Below are 14,996 nucleotides of genomic sequence, written 5' to 3' on the forward strand. Positions count from 1 at the left end.
AAGAGGCTTAAAATGTTCCTTTTTGATCAAGTTTGAAGTTAGAGTGGCTCAGGTTATCCTGAGCTATCTCTATAGTTATGCTGCTATAGGCTTAGACTGCTGGAGGACATGGGGCCCACCTTTCATCATTCTGCTTCATTCAGATTGCTGTAATAAGCTGGTTTTCCTTGGATAGAAAACCTTGAACCAACCTGACTGCATATTCTGGTTGAATTGTCTGTAAAGTTCCTTGAGATGACGTGTGTTGTAAATTGCTGCCGTATAATTACACTGAAATGAATTGTTTGTATTAATAACTAGTTTAAACCTAAATATCTTTGTGTCATTATAACTGACAATAAAGTATGACAAAATGTCAGATGATTTCCAAAAAAGCTTGGATACGCTAAATATTACTAACAAGATATCTGACATATGTTGAAGGTAAGGATTCAAACATCCAGCTTTGTAGGAGGAAAACGTCCCTAAATGCAGCTCAGTGACTGACGTAGAGAATGTATTCAGAACTTCACCTGTTTTTTGATGACGGTGATGATGATGATGACGATGGTGGCGAAGGTGGTGCTGGGAGGAGATATGGACGTGTTGGGCCAGCACATCAGCCAGCCTGCCAGCGGCCGCCCCGCTTCCTCCGCTACGAGTAGAAGAGGAGGATGAGGAGGCGGTGGACGAGGTGGTGGTGGTGGAGGATGTGCCGTGGACCGCCCTGCTGATCCAGTGCTCCATGCTGATGCTACCCTCTCTGCTGGATGAAGTTCCTCCTCCCCCTCCGCCATCCTGTTCTTCTCCATCTCCTCCTACTTCCTCGTCGCCATCGCCCTGACCCTCCCCCTCAGATCCAGAGGAAGTGTCTGAAAAAGAGAACCAGGAAGACGGGTGATCAGAGAAGAAAGGCTCAACACAGACAGCATGACAGCCATTAAAAGATAATTTTATAAATACTATTAATGTTTCTTAACATACAATTTACCGGTAATAGTTTTTAGGTTAAGTTGTGTCATATGTCGAATTAGCTCAGAATTATCCACTGAGTTCAGGTTAAAAACCTAAAAAGTTCTGAGTTAAATGGCACAGAAAAACTTAAAAAGTGCATTTTAATCAAAAAGTTTAAATCTCTATACATTTTTTTGGTTGAAATGAAATAAAATAAAAAGTTTAACCATGAAATGACAAAGGGGAAACCTGATTTTGCATCTAAATCTTTAAACAATCCAACACAGCTACTTCCAGGAACACATCAACTTCTTCCTTATGGCCAGATAAGCTTAGCTTTTTATCATGTTTAACTAACGTAGGACTTTTATCGTTTAAAAAGAAAAATCTCTGACATAAATCTGAAGTTAATAACGGAGAAAGTAATAAGTTACAACACAAACAGAAACTACTGGCCCTCAAACAAAAACGTTTTAATCTCATTGAAGAGATGCTTGGATTAGGATTGCTAGAAACATCCTGGTAGGACGATGGGACTCAAAGTGACATGAGAGGTTCACTACAACCTCCTGCACCATGTTTAGAGCAAACATTTAGACCTTAATGTAACAGAAGGAAAATTAGTATTCAAGAATAGAAGGTCTGGATTCTGGTATGAATTTATAGAAAACAATCCTGTTGCAGTGGGAGAGACTAGATGGGAAATGTCTACATTTTATATTGGTTTTCTTCCTTTTATTTTCCTAATTTCCACAATGTATGTTTAAACCGGAAATAGCGACAAGAAAATGGTGATGAAAAAAGATTTGACTGTGTTTGACCAGTACTGTGACAGAAAAAAATGGAAAAATTAAGAACAGGAGGTGTAAATTCCCAGCATTTACGTTAAATTAAGTAAATTATACTTTGATTTGTTTTTGTATTTTTATCCCTAGTGTACCAGAATCCATAAGTGTTCTTATGGATTCTTGTACATTTCAGCAGGGCTGTACCTAACAATTATATTGCAAATCGATAAATCTGTTGATAATTTTTTCAATTAATAATCAGATAGCCAAAGGTTCCAGTTAACGATTAATCGATTACTATATTAGTTGACGATTATTTCATTCGTGATTAATCCGATGAATTGTTTCAGCCCTACTTTTCAGCTTCCTTTAAAGAACGTTGACTAATAAAGAAACTTGAGAATAACAATAAAAAGGTAAAAAAATAAGACCACCTTAAAAAAAAACTATATGGATAGAATTATTATGGATTTTTATTTTAATCTTTTACCTTTTTATTCACAGAGTAATTAATATCCGAGCGTGTTTGAGAACTTGGAGATCCACATGTGGATTTGTTTAAGGTCAAACATTTCTGGATATGTAAAACCAGGCTTTATGTTGAAACAAGGAAAGTCTGACACTTGCACTTGGAAATGTTATGGAACAGCACTCAGTCTCAAGATATTTACTCCCAGGATGCCGTGCTGATAGGCTTGATTAGCAAACGTGCGTCTGCATGTCAGCAGCAACCCTTCAGTGCTTAAAGTGAAGCAGCACAAACAAGCTCTGGAAAAACAGATTTCACCAGGCAACTCATGAGCTCATGAAATAAACAGACAAAAAAAAAAAAAAAAAATTGAACATCTTTAATGCAGAGCAGCTCTTCATTTGCTCCATGATGTGTTAATGTTGAGAAAGGTCTGGATTCAGTCAAATTCAACAAGAGCACATCAGAGATCTGCTTTCCTTGTCATCTCTGCACGGTATCGTTCAATCAATCCCATCTGGGGGAAAAATGTGTGTGTGTGTGTGTGTGTGTGTGTGTAGTCTTGTTTTACCTACAATGTGAGGGAAGTATTTTTAAAAATATCCTATATACAAGGACTTACAGGTACATATGGGGACATTCAACTGATCCCTATATGGTAAAGTTCTGTTCATTGAGTTGGGTTTAGGTTTAGGACTAAGGTGTGAATTCAGTTTAGGTTAGGATTAGGTACATCTTGGTAATAGTTAGGGTTAGGGTAAGGGTCTGGGTTAGGCCATATAAAATGAATGCAAGTCGATAAAACGTCCACATATGTCATGAAAACAAAGCTGGATGTGTGTGCGTGTGTTGGGGGGTGGGGTCTGGACACATTCCATACATTATAGATTCTGTAGACATGCAATAAATACAAAAGTGATTCTGAACCTACTATTTTAAAGAGAATATGTATTTAACAGATTATATAAAACTTTTGGGAAAAGTTCATTTTAAAATATCAAGAAATTAGTTAAGTAACATAAAATGTTAAACGGTCTGTACTTATATAGAGCTTTTACTATTTAAATGTTCAGGCCAATACACCAGGCCTGTGGAACACAGTAGCTTTACAGCCTACCTTCCTTTTTAAACAGGCCTTTAGTTGAATGTTTGTCATTCTTATTGTTTCATTTGACTTTATATTTATGATCAATTCAGTTATAATATCTGTTTTGTTTTCTGTTCACTGTTTTGTCATGGTTTTCTCTATAAAAGTTGCTCAATAAAAACAGCTCATTAAGAATAACCTTTACAACAAAAACACCCGCATGTGGATCAGGTGAAAAACAAAACTGAAAGGCATAGTGGAGGACCTGTGATGCTGTGGGTCCAAAATCTTACAGAAAACTGTAAGCTTAGCTAAAAAATGAGAATATGCAGAGAGGAATCAGAATTCTGGAGGACTTGGGGAGATTTTTTAAAGGGGAACCATCAGATTATTGTGTCTATATCATTTAACCTTGAAGTAAAAAAAAAAAATCTGCAAAGCATTAGCTGCCGAGGGATTTTCTCAACATCTGAACTGCATCATCAGCGAATACATGCAGTCATGTGATAAATACAACCTGGTACTGTAAGGAAAATAAACCCAAATTAGGAATAAGGTGGCAGAACTTGGACCAACAACAGGCTGCATGATCATCCTGAACCATTTCAACTCTTATCTAACAACCATTTAGTCAGATTATTTCTCTTTTTGTGTCCACAGAACGAAAAGCCCCACAGCGAGCCACAGCACTGCACTCTACAACATTAGAGTTGATTAGTCAGAGCAAAAAGAGGATTAATTGTGAAAATAACAGACTCACGACAACACCAAATGTGGATTAATCCACAAAGTTCTCCTTCTGTGTGTTCAAGGAACTTTTTAATACCCAGATTTAGAAAAGCTGGAAAATATTGAAGAAAGTCAGACATGGATTTATGAAGGTTTTAATGAGTAAAAGGAAATAAAAATACTTTAATTTCTCAATATCTTTGTTACACAGAGATGGAAATAGAGCAAAAATAAATACATAAAATTATTTTAAACTTTTTAATCAGTTTGATTTATAAAACAGCAGTCAAACTAGCACCACAGAATGTCTAATGAGCGCATTAAACTACAGACTAAACTGCTGAAAACAGTGATGTTAATGTAGGGTGGTGACGTTATGAGATGAACAGAGGCTTCGTAATTTGTTGAGTAATGAAGGGGGCTTTCCTGCAAAACTATCAAAGCTTGCTTCATTTAGTGGAGGACCCAAATGGGACGAGGTTGAGGCCTCATTTCGACAGGCTTTTAAACGGCTTCATTATACAGTCGAAATGTGGGTGTTTGTTAGAGAGTTGCTGTTAGGTTCTGGATAGAGGTAGAAAATTTAGAGAGGAATAAAGATTTGCACAGCTCTTACCAGTGCATATCGGCATTAAATGAAATAGAGTATAGTGTCAAGATTCTACCAAAAGGGAGCACAAATAAATACTCCTACAAGCAGCTGTATTTCATACAGACACTAATAACCTACTCTTTGCATGCATGTTTAATGTTTTACATGCACAGATAGGCTTCCACCCGGCCCCGATATAACACATTAGTCCTCATTCCTTCTCTGCGTGCTTATGGTTTGATCTCCATGCACATGCAGCCTCCCTCCTCCTCATATGTGGACCTGTTTCTGATCGCTTCGGTCAAATTTAGTCACTTTTAAGGTGTGTCTGCAGAAGCACAGACAGGACATATTCACAGCACTGCACTGGTGATGCTGTACTGCTGTTTACTAACTGACGGTTTGCTATGAGACCACCGTGCATATTTAAAGGGGGACACCGTTTTTTTTACATTGGACCCTTTATTTTACGTTATTACATCATGTTCTACTCACTCATAAGTTGCGCATCATTTGGAGCTTTTCTGAAGATACTCTGTTAGGTTATATCCAAGTAACGTCTTCCTATGGGCAACGACTTGAAGGCACAAACTAAACTGTTCATGATTTATTCTTTATGGTACGCCAGCATTCATAGCATGTAGGCGAATCACTGTCCCCCAGACATCCACGGTTATATTTTTTATATAACTATTTTTTTAAAACAGCGGGATGTGTATGACGTCATCCGCGCACGCCGGTAAACGTTCATTCATCCTGTCCTCTGAACTGCTGCTAGTTTTACTCACATGCCTGGAAGATGTCTAGTGCTACTACCACAGATGATCTCGCTCTAGAAATGGAATTGAACGAACAGATTAGGTAGCCGAATGAATAGTAGGGGTAGAGCGTAGCCGCCTGTGGTCTGGGCTGCCTGTCACAACTCCAGTCCGGCGTGCAGATGACGCCATACACACGCCGCTATGTTTTTAAAAGATATAAATATAAAAAATATAACAACGGATGTCTGGGGGACAGTGATTCGCCTACATGTTATGAATGCTGGCGTACCATAAAGAATAAATTATGAACAGCTTAGTTTGTGCCTTCAAGTCGTTGCCCATAGGAAGACGTTACTTGGATATAACCTAACAGAATCTCTTCAGTACAGCTCCAAATGACACAAAACTAATATGGGTGAGTAGAACATGATGTAATAACGTAAAATCAAGGCCCAATGTAAAAAAGAAAACTGTGTTCCCCTTTAAGACGGCATCAATAACCACGTCAATCAAGTCTTACTCTGTAGGCTGTAAAAGTCTGTACAGGGTATCCGGCCCGTTTTATTGCGTATTATGCCACACACTGCCTATACAAAACATAGGAGAGATGGATGGGCTCATTGCTTTTGGTATTTTAGTGCTTCATCATTAGCAATAACAAAAACTGGACATGCATGTGTTTTCTTTCACAATTCCTGCCCCTGGTTCCTTTAATGCATGTAGGCCCATGAGCTGAATTTCATTAAGGGGATTGGCTGCGTTAGCTGTGACACATTTATGTCCTTATTTGCACATATTATGTAAGAAACCTGTCTGTCTCAGCACTTATGAGGATGACCCACCCAACCCATGAATTTACCACTTCATACATATCCTGGACTTAAACACCCCGAGTATGCTTGCATACAGATAAACATACTGTACGGCCCCACCCAGCCTGCAGACAGTGAGGGCAACCTTCAAAGGTAGGGGTGGAGTTTTTTTGGAAAGTTCAAGGATTCACTCTGAAACTTTACTAAGTGAGTTTGCTGTGCTGGTTTGTAAACAAGTGGTTCAGTACCCCATGAGGTCTCATGTCACCATCACTAACATACAGAAATAAGCATCTGCGTCTAATTAGGACTGTAATCCTCTACAAATGGAGCAAAAAGGGAACAAATGGTGGGAAAAATAAGTAATTTGATTGATTATGACATCACTTATCATCTTAAAAATTTTTTTCTAACTAATGCTACTTGACATAAAGAGCCAATTAAAAAACATCTCCAGCCCTCATGAGAGAGTGAATGAATGGACCTGAAAGAAAAACATTTTTTTTTAAGTGATCCAGGAAGACTGCAGTTGGATTTGGCAGCTGCACTGTGCTGCTCCTTTTACATTGTGTTGTTCGAGTATAAGACATGTGGGCCGAACACGATCTGAGGCTCTGGAGACGTCTCCATCTGACCCCCGAAATCCTCAGATGTGAAAAACAAAAAGCATTTTTTATAAATACCCCATTAGAGTATTAATGAAAGCTAAGGAGCTCAAACATTCTGGGAAACACTGATTCAAACTTTCTTCACCAAGTAAAAGCAGTTTATTATCGATAAACAAGAGTAAAAAGGATGCTACTAAAAAGTGGAAAATTAGGAGATGCTTTTAAAGGCAACTCTGCTGCTTAATGTCTTTTAGAGAAACAACCCTGAAGTTGTTTTAGCAGCCATCTATTCTGTGGGTTTTATAGCTTTGAATAAGTAAACTTAGTCCACTTCCTGCTGAGGGCAATCCCTTTCTAATAAAGCTGTGTGAGGCTCGATTCTTCTGCCAGGCAGGTAATGGCCTCGTTAAGACACTCGTTAAACGACAGCAGTACGATAAAGACATGGGCCGCTGCGATCTCCACCACCCAGCAGGTCAGATCCTGTTTCAGGTGCAGCAGGAAAAACAGAAGCCATGTTTGATTTTTATAACTCTATCAGTCACAGCACTAAACCCACCAGCTGGAGCCGTAAATAACCCCCATTACAACTGGATGCTGTCGAAGAAACCCTATTGAACAAAAATTAGGATTGGACTGGCTGAAGAGCTGTAATCCCTGAGAATTCCTCTGTAATAATATGCTATTAAATTGAGATTATGCAAGTAATAATCTGACTATTTTAAGTCCACCTTGGCATTATAATCAAGCCAAATATCATTCATATACATTTAAAATTGCAACAAGGAAGTAGGCTACATTGGTTGATCTAGTGAGATACTAAAAAATTAACACAAAATAAAACTGATTGTATTTATATTTTATTTATGAAAATATACCATTTATAGCCCCATTAATAAATGGAAGAGCATCATAGCAAATGCACCCCTTATCACCTGCTGTTTGCATACTTTCTTTTATTATTTTTGCTGATGAGCTCCAAGTCTTTGCAGTTGAAACGCCTCCAAACCATAACCCTGATCTTTAACTTCCCACACATTGCCAGTCCAGACTACCTTTGAGTCGCTCCAGATGGTTTTTACTTCCAGTCAAAAGACAGATGCTGCTAAGATGAAGAATTTGGGCTTAGCTTTGTGATTCTGAGCTTCGGTCCTTACCTGGCGGTGTGTAGGCATCCATGGAGGTCTGAACCACCAGTGATCGGCGCTTAGAAGGCATCGGCACAGCCATTTTTCTTTCTTTATGTTTCGCCAGTGCAGCCTGCACGGCCTCAGTGTGCACATCTGGAAACACATTTACGACAATTATGTACAGTTTAAGTGAGAAATAAAAGAACTAAGATTCAAGCTACGTTAACTAAAATAGTGGAATCACCTTGACTGAAAACTATGTCTAAATATTGTGATGCACTCATTATTTTAGCAACTTATCCCATGAAAAGCAAATAGCCTCTGATATAACTAGCTCTTTATCAAATAGACTATAAACGCCTGGGTTCTATTAATCATCTCTATGTAAGTTAGGCTTTAGTTAAATTAGAAGAATAATTTATATTACAAAAGCGGCTGCTTTGGATAATGAATATATATCAACTTCACTTTTTATAGATCTCTTAGAGCATTTGGTTGTGTAGATCTTGGCATTATCTTATAAATTTTCAAATCGTTTTTTAACATTCCACACCACAAAATGAGTTATCAATTATGTATGATTCCCACTGATATCACATCAGGTCATTATTGATATCATTCAATACTCAAAGCTACAAAACTGGTATTTTTTCAGAAATGACAAAGATTTAACGACACATCCCTAATTATTGCAGATTACTGTAACACCAGGTTTTTGGCCATCAATCTTTCAAACTGGAGGAATGTGTAACTTGTTTTCCCAGGAAAAGTCCATCAAAGGCAGCAAGAAACTAGGGTGTCATGATTGATGACCAGCTGATGTTTAAAGATCATGTTACCTCAGTTTCTCAATCTTGTCACTTCACATTACTACACATTAGAAAGATCTGTCCATAGCTAACCCAACATGCTACCCAGATCCTGGTGCAGTCTATGGTTATCTCCCATCTGGACCATTGTAACCCACTCCTGCCAGCCGGTACAGTAAAATCCTTACAAATGATCCAGAAGGCGGCAGTGCGTCTAGTCTCAATCAGCCCCAAAAGTCTCACGCCAACCCTCTGTTCATTGAGCTTCACTGGTTACCCCTGGCTGCCCGCATCAAATTCAAGTTCCTGATGTTAGCCTACAAAGTGCTTAATGGTACGGCTCCCCTCACCCTCCAACAAAGGCTTGCATCACAACTCGATCACTCTGGTCATCAATGGATTGGCGTCTATCAGTGCCTAAGCCATGCTTAAGACAATCCAGACTGTGGAACGACCTACAAAGCGCTACAAGAACAGCAGCGTCCCTTTATATCTTCAGGAAACTTTTAAAGACCCACATCTTCAAAGAGTATCACCTATCCTAACTCTTACCCATACCTGTATACCCCTCTACTGTTTCTGTATTTCTCTGTGCTTTCACCACTGATTCTGACGAGAGATTTACCTCAAGAGAATTTATTCTCATATTGATGATAACTGTAGCATTGTGTCTAATTTGTAAGTCGCTTTGGATGAAAGCGTCTGCTAAATGCATAAACATAAGTTGACTCAGTTGAACTATTTTACTAGAAAAGTACAGGAAGCATCTGGATTAAAAATGAAGACCCTCCCTAAAAGAAACTACTTATTCTCTATGATCGCTGTTAACACAACCCCGATTCAGTTCCAAATCTTAGATTCCCACACATCTACATGTTTTATAACATATACTGTAAGTTCAAACACTTCACCAAAACCCTACAAGTTATGGGTTTTGGTGAATTACATCCGCCATAAAATACTCTCAGGTGGAATTGGGATTATCCGCCAGACCTCCAACAGTAAAGGTATAAATCATTTAGAGCACATGTTTAATGGAAACATTTCAATACCCTTTAATGGTTTAAAAGAAAGAAAGAAAAAAGAAATGATCTAAATATATCCAACTAAAAACTATTACCAGTCCAAATTTTAGATTAAACAGATTAACAGAATTAGGACTAACCAGCTATTTAATCTTTAACAGCCAAACTTACTTTTAGAAGATTTAGGAGCTATTTTCCTTTCAGCAAATTGGATGCTGGGACTGATATTAAGTATTTTAGTGAAGTTGGCATAAATGCTTTTAAAATGAGCAAAGATATCAACGTGCAGCCGATACAGATAAAAAGAGTTTAATACACAGGAAGAACAATTTTCCAAATGGGCGTCTATCTGATGAACATATACAAATATGGTGTACATCAACATGTAAGTGATCTCTACTAGATAGCTGACGACTATGAACACGCTGGCTGTTTATAGCGTTTGTCAAGATCCTATCCACATATTATGGTCATATCACAAAATTGGATTTGGAAACAAATAGATGCCCTACGTTTCATGCTGTTCTAAGCATTTAAAGAAAACCTCAGGAAAAATAAAACTAAATAAGAGTTTAAACAAAATGATGGCAACTTGGGAAAAAAAAACCCAAACACCTATGAACTTAGCCTTCTAACAATGATTTTAAGTTACTTGTTTTTTTATCTTTCTGAATAGAAAGTTAACCAAAGTAGGGCTGAAACAATTCATCAGATTTATCCTAAATTAATCAATTATTTAAATAATCAGCTAATATAGTAATCAATTAATCAACTCTATAACATGTCTTTACCTGAGAAAGTAACCCACTTAGTAGTAATTATAGTAAAATAATTAATAATAATTAAATAAAGCAATGTTTTGCATTCGTCTGTTAATATGTTCTATCCAGAACTGAAGATTTATTTTCACCTGGGTTAATTTTGTAAAAAATCTTTAAGGAAGCTTTGCTATCAGATTATTAATCAAATAGAAAAAGCAGCGACTGATTAATCTACTAGAATAATATAATTAGTTGCAGCCCTAAACCTGAGTATCCCACCCTGGTAGTTGAATCTTTTCCGCTGCCACTGAAAAGCCTTGAGCTTTTGAGAAGCCCGGGCAGCGTTCCTGTTCACATTTACTGAGGTCATTTCACTTTCCACAGCTTTACTTTGGCCCTAATATAGACCTAATCTAGCTTTCCCAAGGCTTTTTAATGGGCTGAAGGTTTGCACGTTCCACCTGCTGCATCATTAATGGATGAAACTTAGTGTACAAATGGTTTTTTACACTTTGAGTTTGTCACAACATAATTTTCAAGATAGTTTTAAGCCTAAAAATTACACCTTAAAACTTAATCTGTGGAGTCAGTTTAGTCAGTTTCAACAAATGGAAAACTTTTGAATTTGTGTAGAAAGTGCAGGTCATTAAAAAGTCATTTAAAGATTATTTTTTAAGTGAGAGAGTAATCCTCAAAATGCATAATCTATATAGTCAGATTATCAGGATTATGATCAGATTTTCTGTCACAGTCCTGTTGACAGACCAGTCTGGTTGCTATGCTAGCCTAGGTAATTGTGCTGTAGTAGCATTGTGAATGTGCTAGTGATTGAAAGTCAACATAAAACTTTTAGGAGGTTCGTAGAAGGAACAGAAAGTGCCATAATATAACATGCATTATGTTTTACCGGCAGATTTTGACATTTTTCTTTAATGTGGGTATTAAATATGACATGTTTTATTACAGTTTATAAAAAAAAAAAATAACAGAGCACTTTTGGTGGAGGATGCATGATTCTTCAATTCAATTCAGTTTATTTAAAAATCGTCAGTTAACAATGTTTCATCTCAGGGCACTTTACAGAGACAACACAATCAAATGGTTAAACGTTTCTACCAAGGAAAACCAGATTATTGTATCCAATCATTGACTTGAAAGACAAGCTCCTCCTGGATGAGCCTGCAGCGACGATTTTCACATGCATTGAAAAAAATATATTTTCTTCTTCAGTCTGGCTTTTGATGTGTACCTATTTTAGTAAAGTGACCACTTTATATAATGTATAAATATACTGGGTTTCTTTTTTTTTTTTTTCACGCTGAATGTTTCTGTAAGAGGAGAAATCATGAGCTGGATGCTCTCTGTCCTTAGATCGTCCAAATTTGCTAATGACTATAAAGTCAGGCTATTGATTCCTTGCATGTGGAGACTATCTTTAATACATGGGCGTAGGTTTGCATAGGGACCATAGGGACATGTCCCTACCAAAATTTCGAACCGACCTAATTGTCCCTACCAATAATTGGATGTGAGCAACATGTTTATGATTTACAGCAGTAGTTACTGCAGCAGAGGCTTCTTTTCCTCTCGCAGCTCCTCTGCCTGGTCTCTCCTGTCCCTTTCATGTAGCAGCGCATGGAACTGTGCTGCGCTGTTTAACTCCACTCTCATTGGTTGTTCTGCCTTAAGTTCCACCTTCTCTCTCTCCGATTGGCTGTTTTCTAGTCCGCGTGTGCTTGGAGCACAACATTGAAAATGTATTCACACTAGAATGCAGCGGTTACTACAATTAATATTAGGCTACAAAACTAGTCCCAATAAAAAAATGAATATCATGTGCACTAAAAAACAAAAACCTTTTTTTTTCTTTTATAAAACGAAATATTCTGGGTCAGCCAGGAGTTCTGAAGACTGCTGGAAAAATGGGCAAATAAAGGCTGTAAGCATCAACATTTCTGATTCTTAGCCACAGCCAACTAAAAAGGAAAATGTGAGGGTTTCCTTTTTACCGATATTTAGTTGATATTACTGTTTTAATTTTTTTGTTTATATTTTTACAATTTTGATATAATAACTAATCTAAGTGGGTTGCTCTGTGGGGAAAGGCACATTTTACATTTATATTACTGTATGTTTTAAAGTCTCTATGCTCCAGTTAATGATGAATCACTTACTAAATTAGTTGACGATTATTGAAATAATCAATTAATATGATTCATTTTTTTCAGCCCCAGATGAAGTACATGAAATGGGCTACACAGAGTAACTACAGCCCAGATGTTCAACTTTTATAGTGAAGTTAATATTTTAATGAATGTATTATTTTGCTTGATACAGAGAGAGAATAGTAGGTAAAAATATAAGAGTGGGGTTTAACTCTGCACAATTCTATATCTTCAAAAGAAAATCCTGTATTTAACTTCTCTCTTAGTCGTTCAAATGAAACCGTTTTCAAAGTGGAAAACAGTCCTAATTCCACATTCATCAGAGCCGCTGATACTTCAAACATTGATAAACAGCATCTAATGAGTGTAGAGCTTATAACATTTTTATTAATGGAGCAAAATGTTGCTTTTCTCTTTTAACAATGAATTCCTCTTATCAGTGCGGATGCTCACATCGAGCATAAAAAAGGGCATATTGCATAGCACCAATGACACCAGAGTGTCCCTACCAAAGTTCAAATCAAACCTACGCCCTTGCTTTAATATAATACATTTTGAGTAAAAACCTTTTTTGTTTGTGCTTCAGATATGTATGAAGGCAACCTGAGGTTAAGTGCACTGCCCCAAGGCATATTATCATTAGGGATGGGAATCGAAAACCTGTTCCTGTTCAGAACCGGTTCCGTATTTTCCGATTCCATGGCATCGTTTGGCAGCTCGCTGAACGATTCTTTTTTCGATTCCCGCAGCACCAGAGCCTAGAGCGCCGGCTCTGGGGAGCACGACTTACGTCACGTTTTTTACGTACGTTACGTAAGTTACGCAAGTTACGCAAGTTGGAAGAACTATTCGAGGAGGAAGACAACGAGCTGCGGTCACTTTGTAAATCAAAGCCCCGTCTTTCCTTAGCCCAGAGGGTAGATCAGGAAATCCAGCTCTATAAAAGCTTGCCCTCCATCCCCTGCAGGGATAGCGCCACACTGTGGTGGTGGAACAAGCAAGATACGCTGCCCTTGCTATCTGGACTGGCTGAAAACTACCTCTGTGTGCAGGCTTCCTCCACCCCATCTGAGAGGGTGTTCTCCACGGCTGGAGACACCATAAGCCCTGAAAGATCCCGTATCCTTTCAGAAAAAGCAGATATGCTCATCTTTCTGCAAAAGAACTGTTCATTTTCCCTACTACTGTTTTATAATTAGTATTTTTTGTTATTTAAAATAGGTTATTATCCCATCATTTGTTATTAGACATTGTTGGTTATTAAGTTTGTTCTTGTATTCATTTTTCATTTAAACACAGATGTTACTCCAGTTTCACATTTCCTGTGGACATCTTGATCTTGTTGAGTTTGTAAGATTGTGCAATAGTTAGTAAAGTAAACAAAGTTGATGCTGATAATCAAACTGTTTGTTCTCCTTTTTTCCCCAAATTGGAATCGAAAAAAGAATCGATAAAGAATCGAATCGTTTCATAGAATCGAAAAGGGAATCGGAATCGTGAAAATCTTTTCAATTCCCAACCCTAATTATCATGTAGTGGGAAGAGCATGAATGAAACTGCTAACACAGCTTGTTGGTCCAACAAGGAGCAGATATCCATAGCAAGCAAACTGAACTACATGGTACCCACGGAGCGTCCTTAAAGGAGCTTTTTAAGCAACCCAGCAACTACTGTCAGTGTAAAAAGCTCCACTAAATCCTCAAAGATGGATGGAGGGATGAGGGAGAAAAGTGACCGAATTTAAATTACTTTTTTTTTTTTTTTTTACTTTTTATGATCTGACCCAATGAAATTCACAGCATTGTTTCAATTCGCAGTGCACTGGGGCAAAAGTTGAACAAAATATACACAGATGTATGCATAGAAGGAGGCTTTCTTTAAGCACCATTTTCAGTTGACATAGGGGAAAAAAAAAAAAATTGCAACTGAAATTAGAAAGTCCACAAATCTAGAATACAGTCTCAGAAAACTGTAAAAAACCCAAAGCCCTCAGTTGTTTTACATTTTGATAACAAAAACAATTTGTTTGGATCAGATTTTGACTGCTATCTGAACATTATTAGTTAAGTTTACAGTCTTACTCCTTTCTATTTTATTAATCTTTTCTTTGATACATAGTTAACTTAATTTAACCTTCTTTAACGCTTTTTTCTCTTTTGTAAAGCACTATTAATCGCCTTGCCACTGAAATGTGCTCTATTAATGAACTAGCCTTGGCCACAGCTGGATTTATTTGGAGGCGCCTGGTGCCTTCAGAAGGCAACCCAACGACACAGAATACAGAGGAAACATGTCGACATAAGTGGGACATCAGTCAGGATGGATGC

The 14,996-nt window shown here is 37.6% G+C and overlaps 1 protein-coding gene across 9 annotated transcripts in view; it reads right to left on the minus strand.

Annotated features, from left to right (window-relative positions):
• The window catches only part of LOC119795311 (disco-interacting protein 2 homolog C), a 240,853-nt gene that overhangs the window by 85,724 nt on the left and 140,133 nt on the right, over positions 1–14,996 (minus strand). For all 9 annotated transcript variants that reach the window (XM_038303242.1, XM_038303239.1, XM_038303241.1 and 6 more), the window contains exons 4-5: positions 7,937–8,062; positions 513–851 (exon numbers count right to left, since the gene is read on the minus strand). In XM_038303242.1, the coding sequence (XP_038159170.1) occupies positions 513–851; positions 7,937–8,062 (465 nt within the window). The remainder of the gene's footprint in view (positions 1–512; positions 852–7,936; positions 8,063–14,996) is intronic.

This window comes from Cyprinodon tularosa, unplaced genomic scaffold, assembly GCF_016077235.1.
Source record: "Cyprinodon tularosa strain WSP-4 unplaced genomic scaffold, ASM1607723v1 ctg509, whole genome shotgun sequence".
Lineage (NCBI taxonomy): Eukaryota > Metazoa > Chordata > Actinopteri > Cyprinodontiformes > Cyprinodontidae > Cyprinodon > Cyprinodon tularosa.